The sequence below is a fragment of the Eutrigla gurnardus genome (assembly GCF_963514095.1).
Source record: "Eutrigla gurnardus genome assembly, chromosome: 13".
Taxonomy (NCBI): domain Eukaryota; kingdom Metazoa; phylum Chordata; class Actinopteri; order Perciformes; family Triglidae; genus Eutrigla; species Eutrigla gurnardus.
Window position 1 is genome coordinate 7,149,117 of NC_139936.1, and position 17,456 is coordinate 7,166,572.

Sequence of the window (17,456 nt, forward strand, 5' to 3'; positions counted from 1 at the left end):
TGGACAAAGTTTCACACAGCAGCCATTTCTGGTGTTGGCAAAGTTAGTGGCCAGAGCCCTGCAGTGGAGTGCAGTGATGTGCAACCTAAACATTTTATGTCCGTAACTTTTTAATCACATGTTTTGCCTCTTAAGCCATCCTCTACCACCATCATTTCACTCCGACAAATGTGACAGCTGCAGCAACAACACAGTAACCGTTAGAGGGAACATGATCACCACCAGCATCAATAAATGTGACGGCAGCACACTTAGATGTCCAACGTTAAAAGAAAAGAAAAGCTCCCCCATCTTACCTGTTAAGGTTGTCTTGGTCCATGTTGGTGAAGCCCAGAGGAGAGTCTGTCAGTTGCTCAATCACAGCCTGGGGGTCTTTTGTGTCCAGCACCTCATTCAGCACCGCTACAGCCGACAGCATCTCCACAGCTACACTCAGCTCCTCGTGGCTCAAGCCAGACTAGAAAACAGAAACGTCTGAATATCATATGTCATATAAATATCATATGTATAGCAATGGAATCCCCTGAAGATGTAGATGTTTCAGCATGCGAGTCAGCATGTTAAAAGGGATGTCTCACCCGGCCCCCTTGTAGCTGCAAACTGAAGAGTTCAGCCTGATAGAGGTTGGCGGCAGTTTGATAGACAATTGGCAGCTGTGCTTCAGGGTTCGTCAGTTCCTCCGTCGTCTCCACTGCATTGCCAAGACGAATGGCAGTATTGATCGCTGCAACTGCCTCAAGTTCTGGTCAAGAAAATGATGGCAGATAGTCATGACTTGCAGAAACCCCAAGGCAGGATATGTCAGTATTAAAATTACATTTTCCCCATGGTTTCATGCTAAAATGCCTTTGGAAATCTCATATTTAAGATTTCTCATGGACTTTATTGTGTAATGGCACATAGACTACCTGTGTGCATTGAGAAGCTTGCTAATGAGTACATATGTGATTTTCAAATGACCAGTGATTATGTGTAAATAAACATTTATGCAAAGTAACTTACTTCGTTTCTCCGCCTCAGCAAAGTCATTACAAGAGCTGACGACTCTCTGAATCTCGTCTTTGTCCATCATTACAGTCCTCCCTCCATCCTGCACCACAAAAAAACATTTTACAGGAGGTTTTAATGCAGGCCTGTTGAGAGTTGAAGTATCTGCTGGTGTCCGTTCCAACTGAAATAAGTGCTACTGTTTCTCTTTGTCATTCCAGCTGGACTTATTAATCATATTTCCTTAACAACTGCAAATAAATTACATTTCCTAACTGCAAACAAGCTCGGACTCAGTCAGCATACCTTGAGTTTATGTTGGCAGTAGGTGGTGAAATGTTCCAGGTACCAGTGACAGTTTGAGTCAAGAACACCCAGCAGGGCCAGAGCTTCAAGCCTAAGTGCAACCAACAGAGCGGCCTCGTCCTGGGCCGACACCGCTTGGTTCACCTGCCTCACTGCTGTCTGGACTAGAGACGGGGAAAGCACAAGACACATTCATTCAGGGTTCATTCATTACGATTTTATGGAATTTATAGATGTGTTAACTGCATATTCTCCACTGTGTGTTCAGAGTTCACAGGTGTCCTGTGTTCATATGCATCCATGCATGCTTTCATGGTATTTTACAGCATTTGGGGGGAAAAGTATGCAGGAGATAAAGTCCTTACTGTTGACAATGTCAATGCAGCCCTGGATCTCTTGGTGAGTCAGCAGCTCCTCATACACATCTCTTTCTTCAGTAGCAATCGAGGAGCGCTAATTGAGGGGGACGAATAAATACATATATTATATATTATATTCATTTCATATTGCTTATCCAATTTTTAAATGGTCACATTTCCCCCCAGTCATCCTGATGACATTGCATTTTAGATTCCAGCCATAAATTAGAAATGGATGGCTCCTGCTTGTACAGTATTTGAATACGAGAGTGTGAGATGCCTGATGGCGTGGAGGGTTTGTGTTCGGTGAAGTACAGCTGACACTGCAGCCACTGGAATGTGCTAACAAGGCCTGTGGAGCGAGTCAGTACAGGCAGCACCTTTCAAACCTCAGCGTGGATTTATTTCCACTTGTTATAGTTGCTAGTAATAGACAGCACAGACAAACATTTTGGTTCAAAGCCACAGTGTAGTATAAATTATTTGCATTACTTAACTTTGGCCTCAATTTTTTTGTGTTAAATTTTGGAATTCCAGTTAAGTGACACCGCTTTAACACACATATGTCTACACACAGTTTGTGGTCAACCTGAATACATCAAGACACACACCGTTTACCACACTGGGGTAATTACATGACAATAAACACATTAGGTTCAGCAATTTCATTTAATGTTACTGTCATTTAAATGGCACTACGCAACTTAATATCGACCTAGCCCACAAAACAAGTGCTTACAAACACAGTGAAGGTCTAATCAAACCTTGTAGACAAGGGAAGCCAGTAATGAACCAAACATTGATATAAATGATGACACTTAAAAAGAGGTCTCTTAGGTAATTGTTTGCGTTTCTTACCCTCCCCGAGGACTGATCCTGTTTACGGGCCTTTGCCTGGCTCAGTGTGTCCTGGTAGTCTTGGGCCAGAGCTTCCTGGGTATTCCTCAGCATGGCGTTAGGATTATTCAGGGCTCCCATTGTCACGGATGTCTGACCTTTTTCAACTGCCTCATTGATGGCAATCACAGCAGCATGCACTAAGGACAACAGTGTGTTTGTGAACATTTGCCCAAAAAGACATTCGGAAACAACAAAAAGAGAGGAAAGTGAGAGGACTTACGGGCAGCTTCATCCACTGAGAGCTCGTTGGCCAGGATTCCTCCAATCTTACTGAAAGCTGGCATTTGAATGCCATACTTCTCCAGCTCACTCCTCATGTTACTGATCTCCTCCTCTAGATGACACACATAGATACATACCGATTGCAGTCAAAATTGTGGTGTTGCAGAGTAAAGCATAGTAAAGGATAAGACTGGATGCATGGTATACGTTTTTCATTGAATTGATTGCATTCTCTTTGAATAATCTAAATATATTGTTATAAAAAATGATTATTCTCAGAAACAATTCTAAATATTTTGTTCATTTTCTGTGTAAATCCTCACAAACACAATTTACCCCAAAGTTCAATTCAAAAGTTAGTTAAAATTAGGGGGAAAAACTGTTCAGCAGTGATTGGAAAGCCCGTGTGAGTGAGCCCAGAGGCTTACGTGGGACATTTCAATGACAAAAGCTTTGAAGCTTGGTAGTTTGAATGTTATATTCAGTGTCATTTAATGGCTGCAGGGGATGTTTTTGATGAACTGGAATGTTGGATACAAAATATTTAAATTACAGACAACACGTTCAAACAAATCCCCATAAAATGTGAGATGCTTGAGTGCACATTATAACACTATTTTTTCCAATTTAAACTCAAGAAGTAAATAAAATAACTTCACACACACGGAAGATTCTCATTAAATAAATGCACAACTAGGTGCATACAAATCAGTATTCTGAAAAGCCCTGAGGCAACATTCATTCTAAAAGCAATAACCTCCATGTTTTTTTCTATTGTTTAAAGGTGCATTTCCATTTATTTTTTTATAACCTTCAAGCTACACTTCAGTTTCAGAAGACACTGATTTCCACTGGTGTTACCTGTGAAGGCCACTTTCCCAAGTAGGTCCTGGATTTGTGGTGCAATGCCCAGTTTGTAGAGGTACAAGCTGAAATAAACCAGAAACCACCAAGATTTACACACAAACACAGAAAAAGAAGCATTGGGAAGTGTGAAACATTTAAAACATCATGAAAGTGAAACATTCCTTCATGACTGATCAAGAATCCTGATCAGGACTCCAGTGAAACATTGGTTAGAGGATCTTAAACTTCTGGACTCTGAGTATTCCCCAGTTGTTCTTTAGTTCAGTTAAAAGGGATTTAAATTGATATTGTAAAATAGCTGCACAATATAACCAAAGCTGTGATCTAAAAGGGTTAAAAAGGTTAAAATCTCATCTTTAATTTCCACATGTCACACTTTCACCACAGGGGGGTAGTGTCAACTCAGATTACAACAAGCACTATCTGACAGCAACCAGTCGGCTCCGCCCACAACGTAGCACTGAAATCATCAAGCAGGTGGCTGGAAACTTCATAAAACTTTCATCTTCCCGCGAGCACCTGATAAGTAGTCATGAATTATAGATATTTAAGGCAGGTCTGGCATCGGTACAGCTCTGAAAGGAGAAGCTGTATTGGCTGGCTAATCTGCCCTTCAGTCACGTGTGTGTGTGTGTGTGTGTGTGTGTGTGTGTGTGTGTGTGTGTGTGTAAACATGAAAATGCACTCTGTCCTTGGGACACAAGGGGCTTTATTTATCTATCTAAACTATCTAAACTCTGCCTATACAAAGGCTAATGTTTTAACATGCAAGCAGCTGATTCAGGCTGAGATACAAACACAGTAACAGCTGACCGGCAATAATGAAGGTGGCCAATTATAAGCCACAGGGTTACTGACAATCAGCTGACAAGCTCGGAGCAACAAACTCTCCAGACTGTGGATCCCCCTTATTTATGTCCATGTTTTCCTTTTTAGACAACAGACTTATTCGTAGATGTTTTAAAATATCCGCCTCTTTGCCCGTTACATAGTGTTCCCTTTCAATTCTCCACCACGCTGAATGTGCAAGAGCTTCCGCTGCTTTGCCTCCATGTGTTGTGGCCCAGGGTTTTCACCGGGTCCTTGTGGGACGTAAGCTGGACTTGCAGGAAGGAAGAGCACGTGTGTGCATAAGGGGGGGAAGGAAACCAATTCTCTCAGGACCTGACTGAAACACTACAAAAGAGAAAACAATCCAAGCTACTCACATAACCACTCCCTAAATCTCTGTTTCGCTGACTGGATGGGTCCGATAGAGAAATTAGCCCTTCAGTTCATTCAAAGTCCTCTCAATTAAAAAAAGTGCCTGAAGTTGTAATTCTCCACTCGCCCATGTTACAGCGAGACCACTAACCTTTCCTTTGCAGTATGACAACTGTTCACAAACCCAAAACCATGACAAAGAATTTACCCTTTGTGTTGAGACTAAAAGTTAAAGAGTTGAACACTGGAACACTACAGTCAATGTTAGCGTCTGATTAAATGCTCATTCCATGTTTATAGAAACCGCGTGCAGAGATTTATGCTCATCAAACCTGTTCAAAACAAACTCAAGTAACTTAACAAATGTTTCAAGGTAATTAAACTGCTAATTGGACAATTCACGGAGTGAAAGCATGTGAATGCACCACATCAGCGACCTATTGCTAAATGCATGATGCTGTATAATAAAGCCTTGATGTACTGAAGATAAATCATAAAAAATGTTTGACAAGAAACATTCTCTGCTTTACTGAAATAACATTTTCCAGTACCTCTTTCATATCACTTACTAGGTACCATTTCTCTTCTTGACAAATACATTAGAGGTTGAACTAAAGGGGAACAAAAAGAGGTCGTTCTTGAATCCCACAGAGTAATAAAGGACATTTTAGTGTTAGTGTGAGTCTCTGAAATGTGTCATCCTATACTGTCCTTCATTAATGTAACTCGAAGACGCCGCTGTGAAGAAACCAAAATAACCACTCAAACCTGACAAAGTGTATGACATTGTCTGCCATAACCATAGAGTGAAACTGAATTAATCCCTATTAGACTGTGTCAAAGAGTGTGAGCATAGTAACATTAACATTTACAGAGTAATCTGAATCTAATCTGCCCATAGTTCAATCCCAAATACCAGGTACTAGCACTTGCTGTTTAGGTCATAATAAATAGCAGTTCAGTCCACAGGCTCTCATTTCTTTCTTGGAAGTGAAACACGCAACATTCAAGTGGGGCACTTTCAGGTAAAAAGGCAACATGGTTCGTTGAACAAAAGACAAAAGACTGTGGAGATTGTGAGCAATTTGTCTGTCAAAAGTGAGAAATGCATAAAGAGAGTAAAGTGAAAAATAACTATGTTGTTGGCATCATTTCCTTCTTACCTCAGCGCGTGTACGCAGTACACCACCTTGGGCATGTTTTTACGATCGTACACATCTGTCGTTTCCGGATAGAATATCTGAAAGCAGACACAAACATATTTATTCAATATTCTTGTTTTATTATTACTTTAATCTGCTGCTGCCAAAAAGAACCAGAATAACCATAATGTTGTCTAAATATTTTAACCTATGTTATGCAATCCTAGGCAGCTGCACTGAAATAAATGAAGGGAGAATGTATTGCAGTGCTACTGCATTGTTGACTGAATTATATTTTCTAGGTGTTCATGGTATGTACGCTGTTGTCCACATATTTATTTATTTTATTTAAAAAGCATCCTACGTACATTTATTTTATGCCTAACACTTGGCTGCCATTTTCAAACAAATAATTCACATAATACCTACATCCAATATAACAAGGACAGTTTCCAAAAACACTACAAATTATTTGTGATCTCTAATATGAGATTATGCATCAACACTGAACCAATTATGTCAAAGTCACAACATCCCAAATCAATTGTTTGTGCTGCAAAGGCTCACTTGAACGGAACCTCTCTGTCAGTGTTTGTTAGATAATAAACTGTCATGTGATAAAAATGACACTATCTTGTAAGATAAAAAACACAAATTCTTACATCGAGCAAAACACTTTCTCCTACGTTTGGAAAATGTAATCTGCTGCAAATAAATGACTCAACAACTGAAAACAAACAACTTAAATCTAGGGCAGTCTCCATACCCAAACACAACTCCTGTCTTTCATTATCGCATATGATTGATTAGTATGCTGACATCACATGCTGTTGTGCTGATGGGAGGACTTTTACATTAACTTGATTAATGCTATGTCCTCACTCCTTCAGCTTGTTTACCATACGTGATAATCCATCCAATAGAATCTCAGTTAAGATGAGAAGTGATCATTTTGACATAGCAAAGACTTTTAGGTTTTATTCATCTATATATGAGGAACTTAATATAACGCAATTCTTTACTGAAGGTGCGATCACTCATTTGAACATGTTTGTGTAAAACAGGGAGCAGGCGTCTACATTACTGATGGCTGTGCAGGCGCCTTACCTTGGGGAGACCCACCGACTCCATGGCCCTGAGCCACTGCACTGTGTTGTCGGTGTGTCTGAAGTGCAGCCCTTTGCTCTAAGAAGAAAGCAGGAGCACAGACGTTTAAATGTAGTCGTATAATTATGAGGAGGTTCAAAATGCTACCAGAAAAACAGTGATAAAAGGTTGTTGCACAAAAATGCTGCATTATAGAAAAGCAAACACATCATCAACGGCCTTAAAACACACACAGCTGAGCAGGTCAGATGCCTAAAAGTCTCATGACTCCTAAACTTATCTAGCATTTAACAGTCTGATAAGGTTTGTTTACAAATTTGTCAACAAGAAAAAAAAAAAAAATCTAGTTCAAAGTCAAGCTAAAACTCTGGCTCAGGCTGACACTTTGATCCCTTTCCTGTTTCAAACTAATTAAAACTGTCAGTAAGTATCTGATGAACAATCTGAAAACAATCCTCATCAAATGTACTAAACTACGTACCTTATAGCGGGCCTGATCTCTGTCGTAGATTCTTTTCTCAGATACCATTTTGGGGGCAAAAAAGTTGGCAAGTTTGCCCAGGTAGACGCCGTTCCTCAGTCCCTCCTCCAGTTCTGTGGTGAGGGGCAAGTCCTCCTCCAGGCAGGCCTCCATCCACCTGAGAGTACACAAAAATTGATCTCTCTTCTCCTGTGACCTCAGTGGAAAACTGTGTTTCAGGAAGTTATAAGCATCAAACTTAATATCAAATGTGTAAGTAAGCATGTTAATGTAAGCTGAAGAAGAAGTGGAGAAGATTATGCCAAGAAGAAACCACTCTCAGGAAGTACATTAAGACCTCAACTCATTAAGAGGTCTGGCTAGATTTCCAGTTAAACCACCAGGACCATTAAACTTCCAGGCTTCTCTGTCACATTAAGCAGCGTGCTATGGTTACAGTCAGAGTGGAAACAAACAGTCCACTGTATTTACTCTACCACCTGAGATCTACTACAGAATGCAGTGGAATTTATGAGGTGGCCGAATGCCTGCATGTAGTCGGCAAGTCAATATTGGCTTTTCCTACACCTGCTGCCCTTCTGTTCCAAACTAAAACTAAAGCCGAAACCCATAATAAATGATCCGTTAGAATAATTGAATGCCTTAATTTCATTAGATTAATGTTTTTAACACTTTTCAACTCCAGATGTAGTATATTTGTAAAAGGTGTCAGTGCTGCTATAATGATGTTTTTGGTTAAACTGGCAATACAGTAGTCTGTAGGCCGGTAAGAACTGGGCATCGGTACAGGCAGCACCCACTCTGAGCTCAGCATGCTTTAGGAAGGGGGCCGTGGACAGACTTACACTTTGAGCTTTGGGACCACGTAAAGGTTAAAGGTTATGCTTACTTGTTGAGTGGATAATGTGAGGTTAGTGAGATAAACGGTGAACAAGAAACTATAACTACTTCAGCCTAAATTGAACACTGGTCATGGTCTATGGGTTTTTCTTCTGCAGGTCAATAATGTGTTATCATGAGAGCGATCAGAGAAGACAGAGGCAGAAACTACAAGTTTGAAGAGAGAATGTTTTAAATAACGTTGTCCTTCTTTCAAACTGATGTAATTTTCGTTTTGAAAAGTTCGATCGCGGCTTCAGTGTAGTCTCTGCCAGACTATTCCCAGAGATATTAGGAAAAATCCATTCCAAATAGCTGGTGAATGATTTATGAGCATGGTGAATCATCATGGACTGAGAATCTGTTACACATTATCTTATTGCCTGGATTCAAGTGACACCATATCCCGGCTACACTACTGTCCTAGTTGTTCAATTGATCTTTTATGGAGTGTGCAGTGCTCGGTGATTTTGCTTCCTTTTGTTTATGAGTTTCATTCACACCAGCAGAACCTTTCTGTCTGCAAGCAATAAAGTGTCCCCCTCCCACATGCATGCACACAGGCACCTTGTTTAGCTTAATTAAGGCCGTGTGGGTGCTCAGAGGAGTCAGTCTGCCAAAATATGTGTCAGCACATTAAAAGGACAACCACAACACACCGTGCACTGTCAACACAAACCCAGTGGAGAGTGTAAGTCAGGCACCTTGAGGAATAAAGCATCCTCGTAACCAACTACTACTAGTGACTGAGGCCATCCAGCAAAGCAGCGATGCAGATCAAAAACAAAACAAATGGTTGAATGTTTCCACATAATATTGATAACAGAGATTAAAAAAAGATCCGCTTGGTGAGAATATAGTTGAAGGAACATCCTGCATGGGTAACACAACTCTCCTTGGAAACTCCACTTCCTGTACTTAAAACAATGTCAGGAGAACTCGTCTCCTGAAGCAGGACAGGCTAGGACTCCTGTTTACGTCCCCCCAAAGCAGGCCTTCCTGTCATTGTCCAACATGCAACTCACCGAAAACAAAACTAAACACAGCTTTAACTGGACTCTGGGACTTCTGCCCTACTATTGGAATATGTCCCACATCAACATATTTGTTGTGATCGACACTCCTTTGCCTCCAACAACAACATTTCTGGCCAAATACTGGGTGGAGGGGTGAATTCACAAAAGCCACAAACCCCCCACACAGGGAGAAATGCACCCCTAACTATGAGGTGATTGTCCTCCACCCGAAACCATTATTTTACAGACTGAACTCTGCTTTTAAAAACACCAACAGCAACAGATATTAAATCCCATGTACCGCATGGCTTCTCTCCGTCATGCTTACATGCCTTGTCTCAAGTTTTGAGGAGTGCTTCTCGCCCGTTGGTCAGGACCTGTTGCTTGTGGTCTGAAAATGTTGTTTTCCTTTTTCACTCTGGCAACGTTTATACTTTGCCCCATGGATAATTGCAATCAGATGCAAAAAAAGGGCAAATTACACATTGTGTGGTCGGTGTTTTGTATCGATAGCGGTTGCAAGTGATGCCCACCAAAATTCATGGTGCAATCAGTGGCCGCAATCCATTCTTTGTGAAATTGCCCCAGTGTCTCTTGAAGGCCTGTATCATGTTGGTCATGTGTCATTGTGTTTGTGTTGGTGTCCGTGTGTGTAATGAGAGAAATGTAGCATGTGGTGGCATAGGGTATGTCTGAAAATAGGGATTATATTCCTGACTAGACAAAGACTTGCTCTGGATATCCTGGGCTGAACCTGGATCAAAGCAAGCCAAAAGGGTTCCCATCCAAAATTGCTACAAATTAAACAATCAACTGTTTAGTCTCTGGTGAGGGTACAACGTTAGAAGCTACTGTGCATGTGTGTTTTGTAGGAGGGTGTGTCTATCAACTGACAACACCAACAACATTTAAGACCATCTTAGCACTCTACGAAATGCTATTCGGGGACTTTGAACAACAAAGCATGTGAGCAATCTACGATTTAAAGAACTCTGGTCCGGGCAAATATAGCAGTTCATATGCAACATAAACCAAGAGCAAATTAGCCAATAAAAATGTGTTTTGATTGCACCGTTACTACTATGCTGCAGTTGACCTAATACCATTTATTGTCACTGGAGGCAAAGTAACTGTCTTTTTAACTTGTTGGATATTTTCATTGAAACTGCTAGTTGCTATTTATTTGTTCATGACACCATTGTGCAATTGATAGAGGCCCCAGCTTTTAAGAGCAATACTCCAGAAACAGTGTTCAACATTTCTAAATAGTGCACAGTAAGAAAATGATGGGCATCATAAACTACATGATGGTCTTTGTATTCTTAGTGCAGTCTTCTTGCAGCAGCCACACACCCCACTTACTGAAACACCTTTATTGGTCACTTCTGGTTTTCTGGAGTTGTAGGTTAATTGAACAAACACCTTTTTACGAGCGTTAAAAAAAACATGGGTGGATAATGAGACTATGTCCCGGGTCACCTGCAAGAGTTACTTTTTACGCGGTTGGCTTGTTTAAGTGACTGCTCCATTCTGACTGAGAGCAGAACCTAATCCCATGCTGTCTCTGGGTTGCTAGCTTCGTTAGCAGCCGTCTTAATCCTAATCTAATTTGACAGCTTTCCCAGAATAGAGGTTCCATTCCACTATTGACAGGAGTAAAGAAAAGTCAGTAGCACTGGGATGGAATAAGCGTAAGCTAGAAAGTGAAACAGAGAGTATATGTATGTATGAGTTAAATAGTGGTCATTTTGAGGTTGCCTGAGGAGTTATACTAAAACATCTGCTAGTTAAAAAAAAAAATTCAGCACACAGACAAACACACAAAAAAATGATAATCTAGGCGTGGACCAACTGTGATGGATGACCGAATCTGTGCACAGTCTAGACCAACCTGCCCTTGTAGACCCTTATTATCCTGTGACATAAGCAGATAATGTGGAGTATTTAAATAATCTTTACTGAGTCAAAGTTCAGCTGTCAAACTGTAATCTGTCAGGAAATGCTGATGTAAAGGAGGCTGCACACACTCATATAAAGAGTGTCCCAAGAGTAAACATGATTGCTCAATCCCCACTAGGCAACAGAAGGCTACAGCATAGTTCAAACACCAAGTAACAACCCTGGCAATCAATACGTCTGTGACTGGGTGGAGTTGTCAAAAAATCAGTGTGTTAAAAAGAGGCATGATTACATTTCCTGCTAGGGTTGGTTGCCCTTGAGAAGAAGACAGGAAGTGGTTTGGTTTCAGCTCAGGCACCCTACAAGAAGAAGCCTTCATCGGGTTTATGCTCACTATAGAATGATTAACTTTTCAAGGACTCTTGCGTCATTTCAAACCACTGGAAACCGAAGTGTTCACTGAGAAAACTAACCGTGTTTAGTTCTTATTTGATTATGTCAGTGATCAGTGAGGTTTAGGACACAGTGGAAAGACAGCCACTTACTCATTCCACTAAGTCAGCACCTCCCATTACTTAATCACACATTGTCCTCCCGGTGACCATCTCAATGCGAACGGCTCCATGTGATCGCCTCAGTCCTCCTCAGCCTTTATGCGTCATTAGAGCTCCATGCTATGCTCCTACATAATAATTTAATAACACACCTCTTTGTTCCCTTATCTATCATAACTCTTCACTTTTACTCCACCGCACAATCTCTCAGCCACTCCCTGCTTATAATACAAACATCTTCCACATGATCAAACATTAAACAAAGCTAATGCTTGACCCAAGAACACGCCCAATGTAATTTCTCTGAGCTGAGTTTTGACTAAGTCAACACTATAAAGGAAAGTGGTGGCCTTTAGTCATAGCATGTGTCATTAATCTCCTCTTAGCTTCAAGGTGTCTGGTCTCCTGCCGTCTTACCGTTTGGCCTCCTCCAGGTGACACAGGTACTCGTAGGCGATGTTCTGTCGTCTCCTCTCGTCCATCTCCTCCGCTGACTGCCTCTCGTCATCCTGAATGGCTGGAAAACCGTTCAAAATCATGTCAATGACACTGATTTACTCAACATAACAGTGTGTTAAGCTTCCTTTTTGGTCTTAATAACACATGATTACAGTTGAAGTAGGGCTGGGTGGAAATCTTATCGTGATATTAATAAGAATGTGTTTTGATATTTTATATTCGTCAAAGAAAAAAAAACTGAACAACAAATTGTGTTCATTATTAATCAAACGTATTTGAACAGAAACAGAATGTTGATTATATTGAATTATAGCACGGTATCCAGAATCATGAAGCCGGTTTGAGTCATTCACAACTACTCGGGTGTGTCTCATATTCATAAAGTAGGTTATCTTGACACAGATAACATGACACAGCTTATTCACACAATGGGCCATCTCAAGCATCACACCACAAAAACAATACACTTCACACAGGATATACAGTTCTTGAATAATTTGCATTCAGCATGATATTATCATTGATTGTAAAGAATCTCCTCATTACAGGTATGTTTAATTGAACGGACATTAAAAGAAGAGCTGGACTGGCATGGTGCAGGAACTGTACAGCAGGTGTATATAGGACTTTAGTGTGAAAGCTTCACAAAGACTGATGGTTCTTGTTATTTGGGTCTTGGGGGCCCCTCAGAGACCAGACGACATCCCATGCCCCGATGAACCCTTGTTTGCAGGAGATGAAACAGCCGTGTCAAAGTTGCCTGAGTGGGGTGACCGACTGACAAGTGACTTCTGCTGAGAGGTGACCTGTACCTGCAGCTTAATGAGATCTCCTCCTCCACAATGCTCTAATCCAATCAAAATCTCTTTATTTCTGGCTGGGTGAAGGGACAATCTCAGACCCGGAGGGCTCACTTTGAAAACAGAGTTTCTCCCACCGGACCAAGCACAGGTTTCACATTCTGCACTTGAGTGTAGGACGACAAGTCAGACTACAAAATACACCTACTGTATGAGTCAGAGTCAGTCTCTCAATATTGGTTGTATAAATATTACTCCCTCTAGTGATGCCAAGACAAATCGGTTAAACCAGTTGATGGATTAGCCTAAACAATCTGATCCCAAAGCTGAGGAGAAGGGAAAAATGACGCTTTTGTCACCACTGTCTACTGTAGCCAGTTTAAAATGACCTCCATAAATCAGGTCAATTCAGCGGTTTACGATATTCCAACACACGTCTAATGTCTTTCAGCATTTATGCCTGTAAATTGTATATCTTCATTTTTGAGTTTGGAACTGCAATGTGGACTCAAAATCCAACTCAATCCAGCCTCTACGGGGTTAGCTTGAATCCATAAATCTCTCAGGCACTCTCTGTTCAATTCTGCCTATTCTCCGGCCAGCTGCGCAGATATCCGTTCACTAAGTCACAATGGGGTCTCCAGCCTCATGCCCTGAGCACCCTATCTGGTCATCCAACCAGAGATCAGGGGCCCCAGCTATACAGCTGTGACATCAATGCAAATGTGTATGAACACTCGTGTCACGGGGAGAACAGTCCCTGCACACTACATACATACACTGAGTCACCAGCACACTTCCTGGAAGAGCCCGTCTGCACTCTTGCACTGAGCTTTATATTTAACCAGGATGGCTTTGTTGCCTTTGTGTGTCACAGGATCACCAGACCTGAGTTATGGGCTCTATGGTTATGCGTCAAAGGGGGAACTACTACAAATCAGGACCAATTTAGCTTTTGGGCTGGCCCGTTATATAGGTAATTCAGTGCCACAGCAGCACTTGAAAGGAATAGGAATGCAGTTGCTCCGTTATTTAGCTTGTTTTCACACAATTACAAGGCCAACACATTTAAGAGCGCTTGTTGCTTCCTAATACTACTCATTCTCTCAGTCTTTGCAACAAACTCCTCACTATTTGTGCTTGATTGTTGTTGTTGTTCCCCCAGAGACACACCTCTTTTAGATGCACAGTAGCTAAACGTCTATCTGGAGGATAAACACAGCCTTAGACAGGGTGGCCTGTGTTCCCATCAACACAGTTGGTCAATTTAATCAAAATGTGCCAAGTCACAAGCAGGGAGATTGAACTGATGAGGATTTGGTGTTATCTCTGAAGTTGCACTTTAGCACCACAGATATATTGGTCAGGTTAGGCCACAGTTAAGTCCTGTGTGTTTTTACATCAGTTAGCCGGGGTTACAATCTTAACATACTCATGGAGTCGGTTATAGATTTGACAAAAGCAGCAAAATCCCAGGTTAATGGTTAACCAGGACAGGCTGATATGAAAAGCTCCCGCAATTAAATTAAAAAAAAAATGTAAAAAAAAAAAAAGAAAGAAAGAAAAAGCAACATGGTGCATTTGGGGACACTTGGAAGGAAAAGTCAAATTTGAGCCCCAACGTCTAACGCCTGGGCCCCGATCTTAACGTTCACTTGACAACCAGGATGTGAGTCCATTCACTTAAAAATAAACTTACACTGACAGCGAGTTCGCTCTGGTTCACCTAAAAGCACATTTTCTTTCTATTTGCGCCGCATTGTCAGGGAAACACGCACACCTTTTAGCTCACAGGTATCTCTGAACCACCTGTTGCTCAACAAACACCCCTGTGTGTGATGGCACCATCTCAAGCTAGCTTGTTTTCATCCTTCATAACACTTATCCAACGCTCGTTTTATATATATATATATTAAAAAGAAAGAGTAAAACTCACTTCCATAACGTGGCTTTTGTAGAGTTGCGGTTTCTTCATGGTACATCTTGCGTCGTTTCCTCCACTTGTTGAACTCGTCTGAGCTGGAAATAACTTCAGCCTACAAGCTAACGTGACAGCGAGCAGCCAGCGATATGCCGCGCCTCTCAGGATGTATTGATATGAATAAAATATGGAGGTGTGGGGTGGTGGGTGGGGGGTGGGATGCCGAAACTGTATAAAAGTCCTAAAAGTTTCATGAAAGCGCCATCTGTCACTTGCGGCTGCCAACCCCCATGGTTTGTTCCTCTTTGGCTTCGCTCCTGAACAGGGTTTGTGTGTTATCTGGCCCCCGCCGCTACGATCAGAAGTGAAATGATTGACAGGACAGGAGATGGAGATTTAGCACCTTGCACCATCTACTGGTCAAAAAGGTGGCTCGTGATGCATTCAGGGTCACTGGGGGAAATGGAAACTACCGTCACCAATATCTCGCACTGTAGCTGTACTGTATCCTCCTGCTCTGTATTGAATCAATGTGAGGGTATTCCCCTTTTTCTTTACTACTTATACATCTAGATGTGACTTTTTTGTACATGTATTTAACTTATATCTCATCATCGTGCCTTTTTATCTTCCATAAAACACATGTGGACTAACCTACAGGAAAAATGCTTTAAAAAATGTACATTGTGTCAGTTATGGCCAAAAGGAGTGGGGAATGTAAACATCTCAGTTCTGGATATTATTGATTAAAAAAATCATTAACATCAAACTAAACTGGGTTGCTTTTTTACGCCCACTTGTACAAATAAACCAGTGTCACAGTATTTTTCTCTGTTATAATTGTAATACCTAAATTCAACCCCTAGATGGCAGCATTAGTTTGAGATTATGTACTGAGGGAACCAAAGGGGACACAGCCATGTGTTTCTCTGCATGTAGCTACAATCAACTACCTATACTTATAACACAAATTAGGTTAATACATGTTCAGGTAGACTAAGTGGTAGAAACATTATTGTACGATACAATTCAGACCCGGAATGACCATAAAGTTGAATCAATGCCTCTTTCACCTCTATCACCGATACCACAAAGCTGAACATTACAACCGCCATAAAGGTAGTATTTATTTCACTGCTGTTTTATGTTACAGTTTTATTACCCACTTTTCATTATACTGCAATATATATATATACATACATACACACACACACACACACACACACACTGCAGGTAAATGCATTAATGAAAAAAGAGCACAGCATAATTTGCTAGAGAACATAGCTTTTATTGTATATATGTTCAAAAGCAGCACAGTCTGCAATCCCCGCCTTTCCATTTTCTAACTTTATTCACAGGGCATCATTTGGCAAATATTTCTTCACATATTTTCACACCTCTGAACATACAGCTCAGTCATCCTATGACTGGCAGGCCCTTCACAATAATATACACAACTCTATTCTCCACATACATTTGATTACCTCCATAAAATGGATAAACAGAACTTACAAGAGTGATACATTCACATTTTCCCCCAACAAAAATTCTGGATATTGCCATCATTTTCTGCCATAATAATTTACTGTAAGAACACAAAGTTGAGCACAAAAGAACATACATTTTCGTACACACATGCAAGTTTGTGCACACACGCACACACGCACACAGAGTAGCAGGTGAATATGGGCCTAAAGCCAAGGACACACAGAGATTTACAACAGATATATAGTAGATGGACTTATCGCTCGGACGAAGCAGGAGACACATGAGTCGATAAAGGAGCTTATACACATATAACCCAGAAGTCCACCAATATCAGCTTTGATATGTACAATATTTACACTCATATAAGCAGGCCCACACACACATTCAGTACTTTCTCTTACACACACACACACAAACACACACACTAGATATAAGCAATACCCAAAATACCTCAAACATAACAGATAAAATCATTTCTCACCAATATAACACAACAGGTAGATCTGCCATTACTTAAGGTTTTGACTCATCCAGAAACATACAATCAATGCTTCTGTTATCCTTGCGTTGGATTGATACTTGGCAAAAGTCATGACTTTTTTTTTTATATCAGTGCATTTATTTTGAATCTCTATGCTAAGCTTTTGTTTCAAAAATATCTTAATCATATGGTCAAAAAATATCTGTTGTGCAATAGCAGCACTTCATAATATATTTCCAACTGATACACAGAATGTGAGAATAAGTTGGGTACATGGGAATGGATGCACATGTACGGAACCACGTTGGAAGCCTCTTTTTGTTGTTTTTTGAGTAGCCTTGACTGAGCCAACGGCAATGCAAGGGCAAACTACCTCTACGCTGCA

General features: G+C 40.9%; 1 protein-coding gene across 2 annotated transcripts in view; it reads right to left on the minus strand.

Moving 5' to 3' along the window:
* iqgap2 (IQ motif containing GTPase activating protein 2) overlaps positions 1-15,383 on the minus strand; it is a 29,092-nt gene extending 13,709 nt beyond the window's left edge. For both annotated transcript variants that reach the window (XM_084025301.1, XM_084025300.1), the window contains exons 1-13: positions 15,118-15,383; positions 12,340-12,439; positions 7,575-7,731; positions 7,094-7,171; positions 6,008-6,084; positions 3,636-3,703; positions 2,773-2,886; positions 2,511-2,689; positions 1,659-1,746; positions 1,294-1,457; positions 1,003-1,090; positions 579-742; positions 297-457 (exon numbers count right to left, since the gene is read on the minus strand). In XM_084025301.1, the coding sequence (XP_083881427.1) occupies positions 297-457; positions 579-742; positions 1,003-1,090; positions 1,294-1,457; positions 1,659-1,746; positions 2,511-2,689; positions 2,773-2,886; positions 3,636-3,703; positions 6,008-6,084; positions 7,094-7,171; positions 7,575-7,731; positions 12,340-12,439; positions 15,118-15,163 (1,484 nt within the window). In that variant the 5' untranslated portion in view covers positions 15,164-15,383. The remainder of the gene's footprint in view (positions 1-296; positions 458-578; positions 743-1,002; positions 1,091-1,293; positions 1,458-1,658; positions 1,747-2,510; positions 2,690-2,772; positions 2,887-3,635; positions 3,704-6,007; positions 6,085-7,093; positions 7,172-7,574; positions 7,732-12,339; positions 12,440-15,117) is intronic.
* Positions 15,384-17,456: the final 2,073 nt, after the last annotated feature.